This window comes from Coregonus lavaretus (genome assembly GCF_964263955.1).
Source record: "Coregonus lavaretus genome assembly, contig: HAP1_SCAFFOLD_5151, whole genome shotgun sequence".
Lineage (NCBI taxonomy): Eukaryota > Metazoa > Chordata > Actinopteri > Salmoniformes > Salmonidae > Coregonus > Coregonus lavaretus.
In genome coordinates, this window is record NW_028158038.1 from 22778 (window position 1) to 42925 (window position 20148).

At 44.1% G+C, this 20148-nt stretch overlaps 1 protein-coding gene across 1 annotated transcript; it reads right to left on the reverse strand.

The window, feature by feature from the left end:
• Nucleotides 1-4785: 4785 nt before the first annotated feature.
• On the reverse strand, nucleotides 4786-19907 carry LOC311124482 (mitoferrin-2-like). The gene is made up of 4 exons (XM_084198623.1): nucleotides 19391-19907; nucleotides 12182-12410; nucleotides 11866-11922; nucleotides 4786-6843 (listed from the first exon to the last, which is right to left on the reverse strand). Exons 1-4 carry the CDS (start codon nucleotides 19742-19744, stop codon nucleotides 6260-6262), a joined length of 1224 nt encoding a protein of 407 aa, XP_084054749.1. The 5' UTR covers nucleotides 19745-19907; the 3' UTR covers nucleotides 4786-6259.
• Between the last annotated feature and the right edge of the window lie 241 nt (nucleotides 19908-20148).

A 20148-nucleotide genomic window follows, 5' to 3' on the forward strand; every position in this document is an offset into this window, starting at 1 on the left:
TTGAATTTCAGTGTTACTTCCTGAATTGACTTGAATTTAAAATGGAATTGACCCCAACCCTGGTATCCTAGTAATTTTATTCTAATGCAATGGATGATATAGGCTAGGCCCCACAAGCTATATTAGCATGGTACACCCTGGGCTGTTGTCTCTCTGGGTGCAATTCATAACCAGGATGACTGGATAGCCTAGACGTTCATCATTCTCTGTGTATTTCCAGGATACATTATTCTCGTGTAAAACATACAGGTAACTGCCAAAATAAAGGAAACAATATTATAAAGTGTCTTAGTAGAGCGTTGGGCCACCACGGGCTGCCAGAACAGCTTCAATGCGCCTTGGCATAGATTCTACAAGTGTCTGGAACTCCGTTGGAGGGATGCGACAGTTCTTCCAGCAGAAATTCCATAATTTGGTGTTTTGTTGATGGTGGTGGAAAACGCTGTCTCAGGCGCCACTCAAAAATCTCCCATAAGTGTTCAATTAGATTGAGATCTGGTGAATGACAAACACGCACACTTTAGACCACCTATGCTCCATTGAGATCCCTCTTTCAAAGTCACTAAAATATTTTCTAGTCATTGTAGCCAAAATAATGGTCAACTGGGCAGTTTTCTACATGAGTGTCCCGTGTAGCTCAGTTGGTAGAGCATGGCGCTTGCAACGCCAGGGTTGTGGGTTCGATTCCCACGGGGGGCCAGTATGAAAAATGTATGCACTCACTAACTGTAAGTCGCTCTGGATAAGAGCGTCTGCTAAATGACTAAAATGTAAATGAATGACCCTAAGCATGATGGGATGTTAATTGCTTAATTAACTCAGGAACCCCACCTGTGTGGTACAATATACTTTGTATCCCTCATGTACTCAAACGTTTCCTTTATTTTGGCAGCTAGCTGTATATCTCAATAGCTGGATATCATAGGGGTGCCGATACAGCTGACACACGCCATACTACCAAACTTCATTATGACGGATGTTATTTACACACCATCCACTCCAGGCTATGATGATGTGAGTTATTATATCTGCGTCCCAAATGACCCTATAGAGTACACTACTTTTGACTAGAGCCCCAATAGGCCCTGGTCTAAAGTAGTGCACTAATTAGGGAATAGGGTGCCATTTGGGATGCAACCATTGTCTGTGTGTGTTTGATCTGCCACCAGCTGCATCGCTGATTTAGATTTTAATTCCACATTAAACACCACTGACACACCATTTCACAGACAGACTCACAGGCAGACAGACAGACAGTTACACAGAGAGAAAGAAGACACACTGGGTTTGTGAGGGGAGGGAGGAGGGGTAGGGAGGGTTTGGAGGAGCAGGAGGCTGGTGGTATATTTGTCACAGTGTACTTGTGCTACTGTGTCAGTCTGACTGCACCTCACCCCCCTGTCAAGGCCACATGATTCAGAAAATACTAAATGGTGGTAAAAGAAAGACTCTTCTGGGTATTTTAGGAATGTTTTAGACTTGTTAGAGTACTCCTCCATAGCATAAGGAAACTTGAGTGCATCCCAAATGGGACCATATTCCCCACATAGTGCACTACTTTTGATCAGAGCGCTATTGACTCTGGTCAAAATATATCCACTATATAGGGAATAGGGTGCCATTGGGGACCTATGAGAACACATCCTATGAGTGAGTTCAAAACGTCTAAGCATAAAAAGGTGGAGTCTGTAATTTAGTTGACCTTGGCTGACGTGTGTTCTTGTCACTGTAGGAGATGGAGTCACATTGCTGTGCTGTGGAGACCGTGAACCAGGTGAGGACTAAGGTTGCAAAATTCAGGTAACTTTCTTAAAATTGCAACCTTTTCCAAAAATCCTGGTTGGAAGATTCCCAGATTTCCTGCTTATTCCAGGCATCTTCCAACCGAGATTTCTGGAAAACCTATTTTGGGAAAGTTACCAGAATTTTGCAACCCTAGTGAGTGCTGTCTTTAAAGTAACATGGATGCTAGACCATGAGATGTGTCATTTGAAATAGGAGACATTCTCAACCATTTTTTTTTTTTTTTTTTACAAATTTCAAAAAACTGCTGAGAAGCAAAAAAAAAACAATTTTTTTTTTTGGAGACCGGCCGCATCAGTATACAAACAAGTGCAATACTTTTACAGATTGCAGCTTTAACATGAACTTTTCTAGTGTTTTACTGTTTAAATAACAGACATTTCTTACACAACATTTTCACGAAAATAAAGAGACGGACACATTGTAATGGATAATTTCTCTCCAGCACGTGGGGCGCAGCTGTCCCAAGAGAAGACCCTGCTTCTGCGAGGCTCTGCCCGTTAGCGACTATTTATTTACAATTCAAAATAATACAGGAAGAAGTTTCTTTCAATACAGATCAGTCCTCTTCTCTAGCTTTTCCTAATTTTCATCACACCAAATTTCCCCACCCCCCTTTCTTTCAGTCTTTGGTTTCCACTCCCAAAACATTGCATATGGCAAGAAACACTCCTACAATCAACTATCTTTTCTCTCACCAACTCCTTTAAAGGGGAAGTTCAGTATTTTAGGAGCTAGCGGTGGCTAAAGTTAGCTGATGTCTGTAGTGGCTGTTTAAAAAACCCTGAAGCATGATTAACAGTTTCTCCTGGCCCATAGACTACTTTCAGGATGAGGAACCATCTGACATAAAGTTGTAAAATAGTGAACTTCCCCTTTAAGTTAACTGGTAGTAGCATCATATTCAAGATGTTGTTCGCTACCTGTGTATTCAGTATGTTGTAGTAGGTTCTATAGGGTGTCGTTCTGGGTGGCAGTTTCTACCTAGAGGTTCTATAGGGTGCTGTTCTGGTGGCAGTTTCTACCTAGAGGTTCTATAGGGTGCTGTTCTGGGTGGCAGTTTCTACCTAGAGGTTCTATAGGGTGCTGTTCTGGGTGGCAGTTGGTTAGTCTGTGTGATGGGGATATCATGCCAAGTAACCTATTACAAGGTTCCAAAAGTCCCGTAACTTTCCCAAAATTCCAAGGTTTTCAATAATTCATTGTTGGGGGATTCAGGATTCCCTGCTTTCTCCCCTCATGAAAAGTTTCCCAGAATTTTGCAACCCTAATATGAAGGAACCTATATATTAATATTCACTTATCAGGTTGGTTCCAGAACAGTTGGCTGAAACTCTATTCCTTTACACCTAGAATGAGTTAATCTAGGATAGAGTAGTCCTATACACACATTTTATTTTCTGTAATAATATGGCTTCAGAAATGTGGGTTAGGGTCTAGCAGGACTTTGTATTTGTGCGTTTGACTCATGGCGGCTGATTGGAAGGCCATGTGTAGGTAGTAAATGTTGCTGTAAGTTACTATAGAATAAGTAACTACATGTATTTAAGTTACTATAGGATAAGTAACTACATGTATTTAAGTTACTATAGGATAAGTAACTACATGTATTTAAGTTACTATTAGTTACCACACGTAACTGTAAATTACTATAAGTGCTAGAAAGCGGTGTGTGTTCAGAAGGTTCCGTCCCAAACGGCACCGTATTCCCTATATAGTGCACTACTTTTGACCAGATACTTATGAGCCATAGTCAAAAGTAGTACACTATATTAGGGGCCAGGATGCCATTTGGGATGCTGCACGCACTCTCAAGGGAAAGGTATTCTGCTCCACTAAGGCATCATCCTCAATGCCTTCAGTGTGTCATCATAATGCGCCCCAAAAGGCACCCTTTTCCTTTTCTAGTGCACTACATTTGACCAGATCCCTGTGGGCCCTGGTCAAAAGTAGCACACTATTAAGGGAATAGGGTGCCTTTTGAAACAAAGCCCATAACTCTCAACAGTCTGGTTCACTGGAGGTGTCCAAGGGAGAAGAGTAGTACCGGTACATCCTCATACCATCCTCACAGAGGTTGTCCCAAATGGCACATTATTCCCTATATGGTGTCCTACTTTGCACTCAATGTTCTAGAGCTTTGCACTCAATGTTCTAGAGCTTTGCACTCAATGTTCTAGAGTTTTGCACTCAATGTTCTAGAGCTTTGCACTCAATGTTCTAGAGCTTTGCACTCAATGTTCTAGAGCTTTGCACTCAATGTTCTAGAGCTTTGCACTCAATGTTCTAGAGCTTTGCACTCCCATTTTCCTTCTCTCTTCCTCAGTCAGTCAGTCACATCCACACACAGTCAGCACCACTGCCTTGATCAACTCCAATGTGTTAAGTTGAGTATTTCAAGTCAAAATACTTATATTCCTCAATGTATAAAATACAGGTGGAGACATAAGTTAACAAAAGCCATGCCACTATGTCAAAAATGGAAAAGGAAGCTATTGTTTTAAATAGCGTTGCATGAAACAATCTGTGGAATTTAATTCCTGTTTCAGAATGCCGAGATCTTAATACATAGTAAATAAATCTAGTCCAGTTGTAGTAGGGACTATAGATCTCCTTAAAGCTGAATCCACTGACGCCAATCATCACCCAACACAGATGGCTTCACTTGGGCTACATCTCAATACTCTCACCTTCCTCCCAGTGTGCCCTTGTTCACTTCCCTTCACTTATTTGAAAGGAAATGACTGGTATAAGAAATATGGTGGAAACTCTGACTAGCCCATGCCTCCACCAACCCAATGCTATTAGATTTGTGGGAAGTAGTGAACGATTGAACATTTGCAGGTGAAAGTAGATATTATTGGGACTCACCCTTGGTTTTAGATCTGTCCATAAAGTCAATGGAGGGAGGATGAGACTCAAAGCCCCCTAGTGGTTATAGTAGGGAAATGCAGAACTATAAAATATAATACTAACAATATATACAGTAACCGGCCAGTTTATTAGGTACACCAAAATGAATCGCTCCTACAGACAGTGAGTCACGTGGCTGGCTATATAAAGCAGGCAGACAGGCATCGAGGCATCCAGTTACTGTTCGATTGAACGTTAGAATGGGCAAAACAAGTGACCTAAGCAACTTTGAGCGTGGTATGATCGTCAGTGTCTGGTGCGCCGGATCCAGTATCTCAGAAACAGACGCCCTCCTGGGCTTTTCACGCACGACAGTGTCTCGGGTTTACCGAGAATAGTGCGACAAACAAAAAACATCCAGTCAGCGGCAGTCCTGTGGGCTAAAACAGCTCATTGACGAGAGAGGTCGAAGGAGAATGGCAAGAATCGTGCAAGCTAACAGGCGGGCCACAAACAGACAAATAACAGCGCAGTACAACAGTGGTGTGCAGAACGTCATCTCAGAACACACAACTTGTCGATCCTTGTCACAGATGGGCTATTGCAGCAGACGACCACACCTGGTTCCACTCCTATCAGTTAATATAATATGCCATTTAGCAGACGCTTTTATCCAAAGCGACTTACAGTCATGCGTGCATACATTTTTGTGTATGGGTGGTCCCGGGGATCGAACCCACTACCTTGGCGTTACAAGCACCGTGCTCTACCAGCTGAGCTACAGAGGACCACTGGAGCTTTAAAAACAAGAAGATGCAGCTCCAGTGGGCATCATCATCATCACCAACACTTGACAATTGAGGAGTGGAACAACATCACCAGGTCCGACAAATCCCAGTTCCTGTTGCGTCATGCTGATGGCAGATCAGGATTTGGCGTAAGTCCATTGACCCATCCTGCCTGGTGTCAACGGTACAGGCTGGTGGCAGTGGTGTACTGATGTGTGGAATGTTTCCTGGCACACGTTAGGTCCCTTGATACCAAACGAGCCGAAGAATTCAGGCTGTTCTGGAGGCAAAGGGGGTCCGACCCGGTACTAGATGGGTATACCTAATAAACTGTCCGGTGAGAGTATATTTGAGTTAAAGTGCCATGTATAGTATGTCTATAAACTAGGTGAAGGATGGGGGCTTTTTCTCCTATGTGAGGGGAGAAGGGGAGGTCAGGTCTAGATGGGATACAGCTTTTGGCAAAAAAAAATTGAGTGCATTTTAGCTAGCCCTAACACTTTTCCTAACCTTAACCTCATTTTCCTAAACTGCTACGTCAATTCTCCTAACCTACTGCGTAGGTTCTAAACCTGCTCCGTAAGGTGAATTTTGACAAAAAGCTTTATCTCTTCTAGATGACAACCACGAGGAGGGGGCTTTTATTTCCTGGTTAGTTTAGGACAAAGGGTCAGAGGTGGGGTTACTGTGGGGTGGTCATAGAGTCGGATAGAGGGGGCACTTTGCCAAAAGATAGGCAATGAGCCCTCTAGTACATCTCTATGGGGGTGGGTTCCTTGGAGGACATTTTGAGTGAAGGCCGTCCCTCCCTCTCTCTACTTCTCTCCGTCTCGGTGGTGCAGCCTTCTCTCGTACTGGCGCTTGGTGATGACGTATTTGAAGAACTCGTAGACGGACCAGCTGATGGCGGTGGAGGGCATCTGATAGATGATCCTGGCCTGGACGCCCTTAAAGAACGCCGCACCGCCCCCCATCCTGTACACAGTCCGGAACGCCTCCCCTAACCCCGAGATGTGGCGCCCCGCAGTGGCCGACGCCGTCCCTACACCTGCTCCAACCCCCACCGCTCCTGGGACCTCGGCATGGACCGCTAGAGCCTCCTGGGTGTTGAGGAGGGTCTTACAGACGTCCAGAGGGGTGGTGGCTGCGGCGGCGATGGCCCCGGCAAGCGCCCCGGAGATGACGTGCGAGGAGGGGTTGTACTGTCTGTGGGGGTTGAGCAGCTCCTGGAGGTACTCATAGGTCATGAAGTGGAGCGCCTGGAAGGGGACGTTCATGGTCAGCTGGGTGGTGTAGGAACGGTAGAAGGCCCCAGGGCCCTCGCGCTTCCAGATGGAGCCTACGCAGTCAGACACGCCGCGGTACGGGGAATTGTACATCTGCATACGCTGCTTCACCACTAGGGAGGGGGATAGAGAGCGAGAAGAGAGGGAGAGAAAGGGAGAGACTGTTTAGAAAGAAAAAGAAACAGAACAGATGATGAAAACACACTGGAGCTTTTAAAGTACACAACCAGACAGAGAGGAGGGGAGGGTCAGCCTAGAGGAAAGGGAGAGGAGAGGAGGGTCAGCCTGGAGGAAAAGGGAGAGGAGTGGAGGGTCAGCCTAGAGGAAAAGGGAGAGGAGAGGAGGGTCAGCCTGGAGGAAAAGGGAGAGGAGAGGAGGGTCAGCCTAGAGGAAAAGGAAGAGGAGGGGAAGGTCAGCCTAGAGGAAAGGGAGAGGAGGGGAGGGTCAGCCTGGAGGAAAAGGGAGAGGAGGGGAGGGTCAGCCTGGAGGAAAAGGGAGAGGAGGGGAGGGTCAGCCTGGAGGAAAAGGGAGAGGAGGGGAGGGTCAGCCTGGAGGAAAAGGGAGAGGAGGGGAGGGTCAGCCTGGAGGAAAAGGGAGAGGAGGGGAGGGTCAGCCTAGAGGAAAAGGGAGAGGAGGGGAGGGTCAGCCTAGAGGAAAAGGGAGAGGAGGAGAGGGTCAGCCTAGAGGAAAAGGGAGAGGAGGGGAGGGTCAGCCTAGAGGAAAAGGGAGAGGAGGGGAGGGTCAGCCTAGAGGAAAAGGAAGAGGAGGGGAAGGTCAGCCTAGTGGAAAAGGGAGAGGAGGGGAAGGTCAGCCTGGAGGAAAAGGGAGAGGAGGGGAAGAAAGAACAGGTGATGACAGGACAGATAATAAAATAATAGTTGAAAGGAAAAGAGAATCACATCTAGTCAAAACACAGATATTAGTGTGGTGGCTGAGAGAACACCTGGAAGGCTTTTAATGAGGGTTACAGTTGAGGGACACACCATCTAGGGATCCCCACTGGAGCCAATAAGGAGGAGATGAAACCAGTCTCTAAAATGAAATGCTACTTAGGAAAGGAATTATGGAATTCAGAACACCAGAAAGTTCAAAGGGTCCAATACCGTCCCTAGTGACCCAGCCGGTGGACCAATGGTACAGCTGGCTGGCACACCTGGGCCCGGTCAGGTTGCTATGGAAACACCAATCACCATGGCCAGATGTATGTGAGCCAGCGGATGTTAACGCTATAGAGCTATACACTGAGGGAGCAGGATGTAAACACACAACGGTCCACTAATGACATTCACAGATGTGTGCTTCTGATGCCCCTTTAGTTAGATGATGCAAACCCTCGACACTGATCTAAGGCCAGTTTAGTTTTTCCTGCCCTAAAGGTCAAGGATAGGATATGACGAATGTAAGTTGATCCTAGATCTGTGCCTACAAGCAACTTCTACCCAGCTGCTGCTCCTTATGGAAACCCCCAGTCTCAGAGCTCCCCCTAGTGTCCTGTTTAGGGACTGTAGCAGTATATAAGAGTCATGGGGATTTGCTATAAATATCCAGACTGAGAAGGGATTACTGTTCTATTAATGTATCAGGGAGTCTGACGCTGCAGATATCTACAGTTTGCATCCCGGCTCAGGAGACATCACATTCCGGCTCAGGTGACATCACATCCCGGCTCAGGTGTATATATATATATATATATATGACAGACAGAAGTGCAACGCTATTTGGCTCACAGCCACACAAGTAAATTAGTTTACAATGAAACATTTGCTTTCATATATTTAATGTTTATCATAAACCAGGTTTCCTTCCAACCTTTTTATGTGAGTAAAGTCCATAAGTGGGATCTAGACAAGGTGGGATCTTTGTGTCTGTAAAATTAATTATGTGAGAAATGGTGGTGAAAATGCTTTTATGCACTAATATTGATATAATAACCATCATATCAAAGTCAACTTGGAGTCACGTGATGACATGTGTGGTCCGCTCACTAAGACTCGTTGGGAAAGCATGCAGTTTATTAGGCTACAGATGAAATAAGTTATGATGAACTTCACAGGGTGGTGAAAGTGCACAGTGATGAGCTTGCTGCTCTTATCCAATAATGTATTTTTATTATCTAACCTTAATATTATCAGGGAGTCCTACTGAGACCAAGGTCTCTTTTACAGATGAGTCCTGAATTACAGAAATACACACATCAATATAAATACTAAATGCAAGCAGAAAGAAAAACATTGAAAAACACATTGATCAGTAATAAGGTCCTCAATCAGCTTTATGAATTACCCTTGAGGCACTAAACATCAAATGTAAGAACATTTTGAAGATTGTTCCACAAATAAGGTGCAAGAAAACTAAAAGCTGATTTACCTAACTCAGTACAGACCAAAGGAATTTCCAGAATTAACCATCCCTGAGACCGGGTGTGGTAACTCGTATGTCTAAAGTTTAGTAAAGATGTTAGGTACAGTGGGACTTTTTAATGAATAAACATAGCAATGTATCAACCTACATGACATCAGAGGGCCAACCAACTTTCTGCTAGAGAATGCAGTGATTAGTACTTAAATTGTCACCCATAATAAAGTGCAGTGCGCTATGATAAACTGCATCTAACGGCTTTAATGAAGTGGCAACTGCGTTCATATAGATGATGTCACCATAGTGTAGGACCGATAGGAACGTTGACTGAATAATCTGATTTCTACTATTTAGCGAGAGGCAGGACTTATTTCTATGGAAGCAGACCATTTTTATTCTCAGCTTCTTAACTAACTCATCAATATGCTTTTTAAAAAAGACAGCTTTTCATCTATCCAGATGCCCAGATATTTGTAAGCAGGGACACGATCAATATGGACACCATCCAAAATACATATGCTTAAATCAGTTATTTCTATGCGCTCTAGAGAACAACACACTTAGTTTCACCTGCATTCAATACTAATTTCAGATCAATAAAGTTTCTGTAATAAAATGAAGGCAGACTGTAGTTCAGATAGAGCCTGGTCAACCGTGGGGGCAATAGCATACACAACAGTATGACTTGCATACAAATGCAGGTTACAGTTCTTTTACAGACAAGTCGATATTGTTCATGTAAACAGTAAAAAGTACAGGACCCAGAATCGACCCCTGCGGGACACCTTCGGTAATATCCAGGAACGCCGATTTAACACCATCAGTAGATACACATTGAGTTCTATCTGTCAAGTAATATTTAAACCAATTACATGCAGGCTGGTCTAGGCCAATTGAGGAAAGCCTCTGAATTAGCAGTGAGTGATCAACAGTATCGAAAGCCTTTGACAGGTCAATGAAGAGGGCAGCACAATGTTGCCTTTTATCCATACAGTTAACCACATCATTTATAACTAGGGATGCAGCAGAGATAGTGCTATGACCTGGTCTAAAACCGACTGATGTACATTTAGAACACATTTCAAAGATAAGAAAGATCTTAGCTGAGAATTAATCAAGGATTCTAATATTTTAGCTAGGCAAGAAAGTTTAGAAATAGGGTGATAATTATTTAGGTCACAAGGACATACTGGGGGTCATATTCTGGTGACATGATGATTAATGCTTGGCTGCCGTTTGACAAATTAAAATAATCTTGCTCTTTTGTCCATAATAGTCTCATAATCTAGGCTAGAGCCCTACACAGGCAGGATTATTAAACCCGAGCCCAACCTGCGACTTTCAGGCCCTACCCTACCCAGGCCCGCTTGCTTCTGCCAAATTTAAGGCCTGGCCCTGCCCGAAATCAGAAATAACTCTGTTAGTAAATCCATAAGCTGCTCCTCTCTGTCTGTCATTCGCTCCCTGCGCACAGCTCGCTCTGCATGCACTCTGCTCATGGAGGCTCCGAGTATCCATAGCAACGGCTCCGCTTGGGCTGCTCTGCTCAATGAAGAGACATGAGAGAGCAGTTAGCTGTTATCTACCTTTTCGTAACTCTAAACTCCGATAAAACTCAAGGATTATTATTATTTTCTGTAAAGTAATCTCTCCTGTTGAGGATGAAACACTTCTGACACCATGTTATGATCTTAGTCAGATATGACTGTACTGCGCAGCAGAGCACGAGCAAATGGTTCAGCTTCAAAATGTTAGAGATCAATTTAGTGATACTGAGCCCTGCCCGTCCCATTTTTTACATTTTTAGTCATTTAGCAGACGCTCTTATCCAGAGCGACTTACAGGAGCAATTAGGGTTAAGTGCCTTGCTCAAGGGCACGTCGACAGATTTTTCACCTAGTCAGCTCGGGGATTAGAACCAGCGACCTTTCGGTTACTGGCACAATGCTCTTAACCACTAAGCTACCTGCCGCCCTAGTCCCCTAGTCATTGATGAAGAAACAGGCCCTACTCAGCCCTAACCAGAATGTCGGGACCCGTCGGGCTCTGGTCTGGTAGCAGAGCTCTAATGTAGGCTATACCTGCACTGTATCTACGAGCTGTTGGTTAGAGCGCACGGGACAAGACCAGAGTGGGCACATTCGCAATGTAACGCAACAACTGTTTTTTACAAAACCATCAGTAGAGTTGAAAATGTGATGGAAACCCATTTAACTTGTATTCTTTATTCGGTACATGGGAATTTAATGGTAAAGGTATTTTTATATACACTATGTCTTCACACACAGCCTTTTATCCACAACAAGTCAATTTGATGGAATCATATCTGTTGGGAAAATGCACATGTTGTTTTTATGCAGATTTTAGAATATTCGCATGAAAATCTGTCGCCAGTTGGATGGAAACCACGCTAGTGAAAGAATGTAGCCAGCTACATTTCCTAATGTTTTGCTTAAAGTTAATCTTGCATTTTAGAGGAAAAGTATCCTACACATCAGTCAGAGCTGTCTGAAGATCCAATGACAAAAGCAAAGATATTTCATCCGAGTGGAGAAGTGCAACTGAAGCACGAAATTCCTCCTTTTACATTCATGATTTGGAGCGAACCCTGACAGAAGCCAAGCAATAAGCTATTTAGGTCTGCGTTTACAAAACGCGGCAAGATATTTATTCTGCGTTTTATCTTTCCTTTTCTGCATGAAAAACGCAGAATCCTGTGTTAACGTGACCCCCTGCACACACACAGTTTGAACGTGCGCACACACACACAGTTTTACCTTCTGCTGGGTTCATGATTGCATCATGGAGCACAGTGGCCATGCAGCCTGCCATTCCTGTTAGAAAGAGAGAGAACAGAGAGAGAACGAGAGAGAATAGATAGACAGAGAGGAGAGAGATGGTTGGTTACCAGTGACAAGTTTAATAAGCCAAAAACACACAGCAGAGGATGCTGCAACTTTCCTTCATACTTTTCCTTAATCTGTCTGTCTGTCTCTCAGTGACTGCTGGTCAAATTAGCAACATTGCTAATACCTCTAAGGTACAGTATGTACTTGTCAATGTCTCTGTGTGTGTGTGTCTGTAACACCGTACCATTAGCAAAGTGGCTGTTAGCTCCCGGGTGGACCATGTTGCTTAGTGAGAACTTTAGTTTCTCGTAACAGGCGAAGTAGAGAGCATGGGCTGGCCCTGCCCCTATCGCCATGACGTTCAGCCCCCTCACAGGCCGCCACACCCCCTCTGTACGCACGATCTGACGCAGCGCGTCCATTACATTACGGTAACGTGCCCCCGGCTCGGGCTGCAGGCTCTGCATCCGCGTCTAGAGACAGAGAGGGAGGGAGGGGGGAGAGAGGGAAGAGGGGGGAGAGAGGGAGAATGTAGAAGAGGAGGAGGAGAGAGACGAGGGAAAAGGGCATCATGGTCAATCAACTCTTTCAATTTCACCTAAATAGTCTGATTGGTGGGTCAACTGATCAGTGAAAACTAAGAGTGCAGTCACAGTGCAGCTGACCAGGTTCAATACACTAGACGTTTCTCTGTACAGCCTAACAGTATGTTCCTGTTTACTGCAGGCCAGGCATTCACGCGATCGTCCTCACAAACCGTTGGATAAATCCAAAGTCAACTAACTTGATTCACACACACACTATCCAGAGTAACTTCCGGACACAAACCAACAACTATTAAAATCTGGACCATAACTATGGCTCAAAGTCAGGTAGGTAGGTAGACATCACAACGCCACACATCACAATGCCAAGCCATAATAACTAGGCCTAAGGCTATTGGGTCGCTCCCCTCTGTCAACAGGGCACCATTCACTGTGTCACAACAGAACAATGCTATGTACGGGAAGGATGGAGCAATAACCAAACTTTGGAGATTGCGTCATGAGTAGAATATCCTCCTTTGTCCACAGTCACAGAGGCCACCAAGACAGAAGGATGGGGAAATTACTTCTGGAGGGGAGGGATGGAAATTTCCACTCATGACGGCACACACTTCAGGGAAATGGAAAGTCAGAATGAATGTGCAGAAACAGTGTTGTTGTCTTTTTTTCCTTTTTTACACGAGGACCTAAAAAGACTGCCCCAACTATTATGGTTTCTAAAGTTGTTTCAAATGTGTTTCTTTGCAATGACAGATTGCATAGGCCTACCATTTTAAAGGCCATTTCTGCGACTCCCCATGTAGGCCTAGCACGTAAGTCTCAGAACCAATACAACAGTGTTAGATAGACCTCAGCACCAGTCTGTCCTTGGCTTCCCACTCCAACCCATGTTACTAGAAACACTAAGCTAACAGTTACCACTATCTCTACAGAATCAGAAGTACTATGATGTTTATTTCCATTTTACTGCCGTGTTAGTTGTCATGAGGCGTTATCTACGACCTGTGGAAGTTGCAGTGCTCACGCACAAACATGCAATGTTTGCATTGTGCCTACAGCAAGATCAAGGTATCAGGGACAACGTTCCACGTTCAGCCCACACTCCACTCCATGAAATGGAAACAGCAGAACGCACACGGTTGCATAATGTTCATTTGACTAGACTTAGCATTACCATGGTATAGATCGATAGCTGAGAGTCCAGCTTTAGGGTTGAGGGTGAAATTAAAGGGATAGGGGTTAACTTTAAAAACAGCCGAATCTCCTGGGAAAGTCCCCCTTTTCTGAATTAGTTATTGCCCTCTCCCTCTTTCCCCTCGTCCTTCTCATCTCTCCATTATCTTGAGAAGCCCTAGATCTGCAGCCCAGTTAGACCACAGCCCATGCAACAACAGTGTGACACCAGATTACAGTATAGAGGATTGGGAAACCAACTAAACATATTAGTAGTCTTTCTCTCCTGTATGAAAAGGGTTGCATTCCAAATGTCACCCTGTTGCATAGCCTATATTTCACTACCTTTGACTGGATACCTACTGTAAGGGCCTTGGTCAAGTAGTGCACTATAGAGGGAATATGATGCTATTTGGGATGCACAAAAACAGTGTTTGGCTTTATCTTGAGGAAAGTTATGGTTGTCTTGGCTGCCATTGACCCTCCATGTTGGTTTATACTCAACTCAAGCGCTCATGGTTGTTATAACACTCGTTATCATGGTTTGCCGTCAAGTGTTTTGGGGCTTTGATCATCATGGCTTGCCAACTGCCATTCCTCTTCGCTGTCACAGTGACCTCAATATAAAACTGTCTCATCAGATCCGATACCACATCTATAAGTTACTACCATCGTTCATTCATTTATACCAGGATTGATTCTTATTGTTAATCATTTAAAGGTCTAGCCTAATCATGCTCTACTGTATCTCTCTAGCTTTCTGTGGTGGTCCTCTGTAGCTCAGCTGGTAGAGCACGGTGCTGGTAACGCCAGGGTAGTGGGTTCCATCCCCGGGACCACCCATACACAAAAATGTATGCACGCATGACTTTAAGTCGCTTTGGATAAAAGCGTCTGCTAAGTGGCATATTATTATTATTCTGAAATTGGCCCATTCAGCTACAGTACAGAACCTAACTGGAAATCATGCAACTACACCGACGATGCCAGGCCCAAGTCAACCAGTGTTACAGCACCTATAGCCCAGTGTTACAGCACCTATAGCCCAGTGTTACAGCACCTACAGCCCAGTGTTACAGCACCTACAGCCCAGTGTTACAGCACCTACAGCCCAGTGTTACTGCACCTATAGCCCAGTGTTACAGCACCTACAGCCCAGTGTTACAGCACCTACAGCCCAGTGTTACAGCACCTACAGCCCAGTGTTACAGCACCTATAGCCCAGTGTTACTGCACCTATAGCCCAGTGTTACTGCACCTATAGCCCAGTGTTACAGCACCTATAGCCCAGTGTTACAGCACCTACAGCCCAGTGTTACAGCACCTATAGCCCAGTGTTACAGCACCTATAGCCCAGTGTTACAGCACCTACAGCCCAGTGTTACAGCACCTACAGCCCAGTGTTACAGCACCTACAGCCCAGTGTTACAGCACCTACAGCCCAGTGTTACAGCACCTATAGCCCAGTGTTACAGCCCAGTGTTACTGCACCTACAGCCTAACTGATACAGTGCCAAGCTAGATAACAGGCCAGACATGTCTTCTAGCTAATGGGAAGGACCTTTAGAAGTCATGGGTCGTATTCAACAGGAACCAGTGACGAGAAACTGCTCCTCGGCTCAGAACAACAGGGTGTGTGCGTCCCAAATGGCACCCTATGCCCTGCATAGTGCACTACGTTTGACCAGAGCCCTATGCACTACAAAAGGAATATGATGTCATTTGAAACACAGCCAGACAGTGACACACCTCATAAGAGGTCTCAGCAGCAATGAGGAAATGGTTATTTTGAAATCTATGAGGAAACAGAGAGAATGAGGAAACAGAGAGAAATAGGAAGGAATGAGCGCCAACGCAAGTTCCTTTATTTAACCATGAGTGACATCTGTCAGAGTACTGTTTCAACAAGGCAGGAATCTGGGTTAGGAAAACAAACCAGATCAATGAGGAAGTAGTCTCCTAACTAGTCCATTACCATCATTATCATCCTTACAACAACCCACCGACTTCCTTGAGACACGGCCCTAGTAAATGAGTGACAGGTCAGAGAACAGTGAAAATACAGTGCCTTGCCTTCAGCAAGTATTCACACCCCTTGACCTTTTCCACATTTTGTTGTACTACAGTCTCAATTTAAATTGGATTACAATTGAGATTTTGTGTCCCTGGCCTACACACAATATCCCATAATGTCAAAGTGGAATTATTTTATAATTTTTTACAAATTACTTCAAAATGAAACGCTGAAATGTCTTGAGTAAATAAGTATTCAAACTGTTTGTTATGGTAAGCCTAAATACATTAAGGTGTAAAAATGTGCTTAAGTCACATAATAAGTTACATGGACTTAAACACTGTGCAATAGTGTTTAACATCATTTCTGAACGACTACCTCATCTCTGTACCCCACACATACAATTATCTGTAAGGTCCCTCAGTCAAGTAATGACTGTAGCTCAGCTGGTAGAGCACGGCGCTTGTAACGCCAAGGTAGTGGGTCCGATCCCCGGGACCACCCATACACACACAAAAAAAAATGTATGCACGCATGACTAAGTCGCTTTGGATAAAAGCGTCTGCTAAATGGCATATTATTATTATTATATTATAAACACCGATTCAACTATAAAGAACCAGGAGGGTTTCCAATGCCTCGCAAAGGAGGGCACCTATTGGTAGATGGGTAAAAATAAAAAAAAGCAGACATTGAATATCCCTTTGAGCATGGTGAAGTTATTAATTACATTTTGGATAGTGTATCAATACATCCAGTCACTACAAAGATACATCCTTCCTAAGTCAGTTGGCGGAGAGGAATGAAACCGCTCAGGGATTTCACCATGAGTCCAATGGTGACTTTCAAACAGTTAAAAGTTTAATGACTGCGATAGAAGAAAACTGAGGATGGATCAACGACATTGTAGTTACTCCACAATACGAAGCTAAATGACAGAGTGAAAAGGAAGCCTGTGCAGAATAACACATATTCCAAAACATGCATCTGTTACAATAAGGCACTAAAGTAAAATTTCAAATAATGTGACAAATAAATTCACTTTATGTTCATAATATAAAGCGTTAAGTTTGTGGCAAATCCAACACAACACTCACTGAGTACCACTCTTCATATTTTCAAACTCAGGGGTGTGAATACCTATGTAAATTAGATATTTCTGTATTTCATTTGCAAACATATCTAAGAACATGTCTCACTTTGTCAATATGGGTTATTGTGTGTAGACGGGTGAGAAAAAATAATCAATTTAATCAATTTTGAATTCAGGCTGTAACACAACAAAATGTGGAATAAGTCAAGAGGTATTAATACTTTCTGAAGGCACTGTACATGATGGTTGGCCAGGGCTCCAACGCTTTCAACCATTAATAACTGATTTAAGGCAGACTGCCCAGGGCCAAAAGCAGAGACCATGGGACAGTGGTATTCTAGACCAAAGGGTATGGGTGTACGTACCATGGCTGTATAGGACAGGGCTGGAAGCTTCAAGTCTGTGGAAGTCTGCACACTTTTATAGGACTCTTTATTAAATGGCCCAGTGCAGTCAAAATTAAGCTTTTCCTGTGTTTTATATATACACTACCAGTCAAAAGTTTTAGAACACCTACTCATTCAAGGATGTTTCTTTATTTTTACTATTTTCTACATTGTAGAATAATAGTGAAGACATCAAAACTATGAAATAACACATATGGAATCATGTAGTAACCAAACAAGTGTTAAACAAATCAAAGTATATTTTATATTTGCGATTCTTCAAATAGCCACCCTTTGCCTTGATGATAGCTTTGCACACTCTTGGCATTCTCTCAACCAGCTTCTTGAGGTAGTCACCTGGAATGCATTTGAATTAACAGGTGTGCCTTCTTAAAAAGTTAATTTGTGGAATTTCTTTCCTTCTTAATGCGTTTGAGCCAATCAGTTGTGTTGTGACAAGGTGGGTGGGGGGGGGGTTTACAGAAGATAGCCCTATTTGGTAAAAGACCAAGTCCATATTATGGCAAGAACAGCTCAAATAAGCAAAGAGAAACGACAGCCCATCATTACTTTAAGACATGAAGGTCAGTCAATACGGAACATTTCAAGAACTTTGAACGTTTCTTCAAGTGCAGTCGTTTTTCTATTTGGCTGGCTACACCACAATAGGTATTCTAGACCAAAGGGTATGGGTGTATCATGGTAGTATGGGGCAGGGTTATAAGGTAACAGAGGATATAGGTGTTCAGTGGAGGTTCTAATTCTACAACCTATTAATCTGTCCAGGTGGTTAGCGGTCAGGGGTGAGGACAGCCAACAGGTGCCAAACCCTGTTTAGACTAGAACTAGTTGGTTTAGTCAGTGGCTGGACAAAGTTCAGATACACAACCTAGCAAATGGGGCTATGCAAATATGCATAGGATGAACTGAAAACTCCATGTTGAGTTGAGAATCAATGGTATCCATTCTATAAAATAGCAATATTTCTAATCGGCAATTCTGTTTCAGTGAACACTCAACAGGTAATAACAAGTAAAAGCTTCTAATCATGTGCAACAGCAACAACAACAGTAGCCTAACTGACATCAGTGAGTAGACAGAGGAGTCTATTGACTATCTCCAATCCAGTGCCTTGTGACCAACACTAACCAAATACTTTCACTTCTCCACCGAGGAGGATTATGAAACAAAGTGGTTATTATGCTCTAGCCTAGCTCGCTACTGATATAGTTTCAATGACAGCCATACAACTTTATGTAGCTTTATGTAGCTTTATAGTATTAGCTAGTGTTGCTGCTCCAAAACAAACATGTGTCATATAGTTAGATAGACAAGCTTCAATGCATTATAGTTGGGAGACTAGGGATGTATACAGTGTTTGAGGCAAGTGTACAACTAACTAGGCCCTACATAGGTACCAGTGGAGGCTGCTTAGGGGAGGACAGCTCATAATAATGGCTGGAATGGAGTGGTATCAAACACATGAAAACCCATGTGTTTGATACCATTCCATTCACTCCATTCCGTCCATTATTATGAGCCATCCTCCCCTCAGCAGCCTCCACTGATAGGTACATAAGTGCACTTCGTGGGATACTTGGTTAGCTAGCTACATTACACACACTTCCAATTTACATATTTGTGACGTAACCTGGCTGGCTGCTCTCCACTCTTGTGCTAGCGCACGAGCTAATGCTGTCGGCCAGCTATCATTAGGATGTTAGCTAACGAGGTTAATGATTAACCTTGGTTTAAAAGTACGACTACATTGAATAATAAGATAAACAAGCAGCCAAAATCCTTATTTTGCTACATATGTCACTTTCACCTTCGCTAGTTCGCAACCTACTCGAGCTCAGGCTTGGGCCTACCTACGGAATTTATGTCAACAACGGCTGAGATTCTGAATAACACGATTTGTTAACAAACATAACTAGTTAGCAAGTTAAACAACTGATGGTGACTCTTCTGACAACGTAAAGTTCTCTGGGGAATGTGTATATGTGTTATTTTAGCTACATTTGTGTGCAGACGTGATGTATCTATAGAATTAACGGTGGTTAGCTAACTATTCCTCCCCCCCTTTCCATTCTGAAATAACTGGGAACAGAGAGCTAGCCTCTGAGACACCGTTAACCTACACACTAACAAGCAAGGGCCTGGCTAAAGGCTATTTTGCATGTTGACTAGTTAGCCAACTTGTTGTCATTGAGTAATTAGTGACATTATCATCTTCCTTTACCTTAACACAGTCGATGGGATACATTAGGCAGTGTTCCATGATGCCAGCCACGGCGCCGGCTAACATGTGTGTACTGGTGGCGACACCCTGGGGGAGCCCTTCATAGTCTATTTCGGTCTCGATAGCAGCCACCGTGGGCTCCGGGGCTGCTCGAAGTTGCAACACCGCAGCAAAGTCCGGTTCCGCTGTTATCCGTGGCGGTGACAGACCACCAACAAACCCCTCCGTAGCGTCCAAAATCCTCCCGCCGAGCCATCGAATGTCTGCCCCTGCAGCTCCAGCAGTAACCCCGGCATCGACGCTTGGTGTGTCCACCGACATTCTCCGCCTGGACACGAAACCATTCGCTTCCATGCAGAGACGATATAGTTAAGTCCAAGTTGCGCGGTTATTCCTCGGTGTCTCCTCTTCTCAAAGTCGACACTTTCGCCACCCGTCTCTGAGGGTAGCTCCAGCCGAGAACGGGCCGCACAACAGACAGACACTGCGGATCAAGCAAGGGGAGACTAAAGTCGGCGTGGCGAATGCATTGGGCGGACTAGGTAGGGAAGAGGAGAGGGCTTGTCAGTAAGTCACGCCGGAAACGGTTACATGATTGGGTATTTCCCCGGCCAATCCTTATGAAATATGGGATGAATCCCAGCGATTGGCTGTTTTGCCGTGTAATTATTCATAAAATAAGGCGGGAATAGACGAAAGGGGCGGGACATTGAAGGCTGACAATTTTATAAGCTCCCTTTTCGCAACCACAGCAGTCA

Excerpts from the sequence above, each read along its gene's own strand:
- LOC311124482 (XM_084198623.1), bottom strand. The coding sequence starts at position 19,744 with ATGGAAGCGAATGGTTTCGTGTCCAGGCGGAGAATGTCGGTGGACACA. Across the intron at positions 11,923-12,181 it reads TAACAGCCACTTTGCTAATG|GAATGGCAGGCTGCATGGCC; the intron begins GTACGGTGTTAC and ends TCTTTCTAACAG. Across the intron at positions 6,844-11,865 it reads AATCATGAACCCAGCAGAAG|TGGTGAAGCAGCGTATGCAG; the intron begins GTAAAACTGTGT and ends CCCCCTCCCTAG.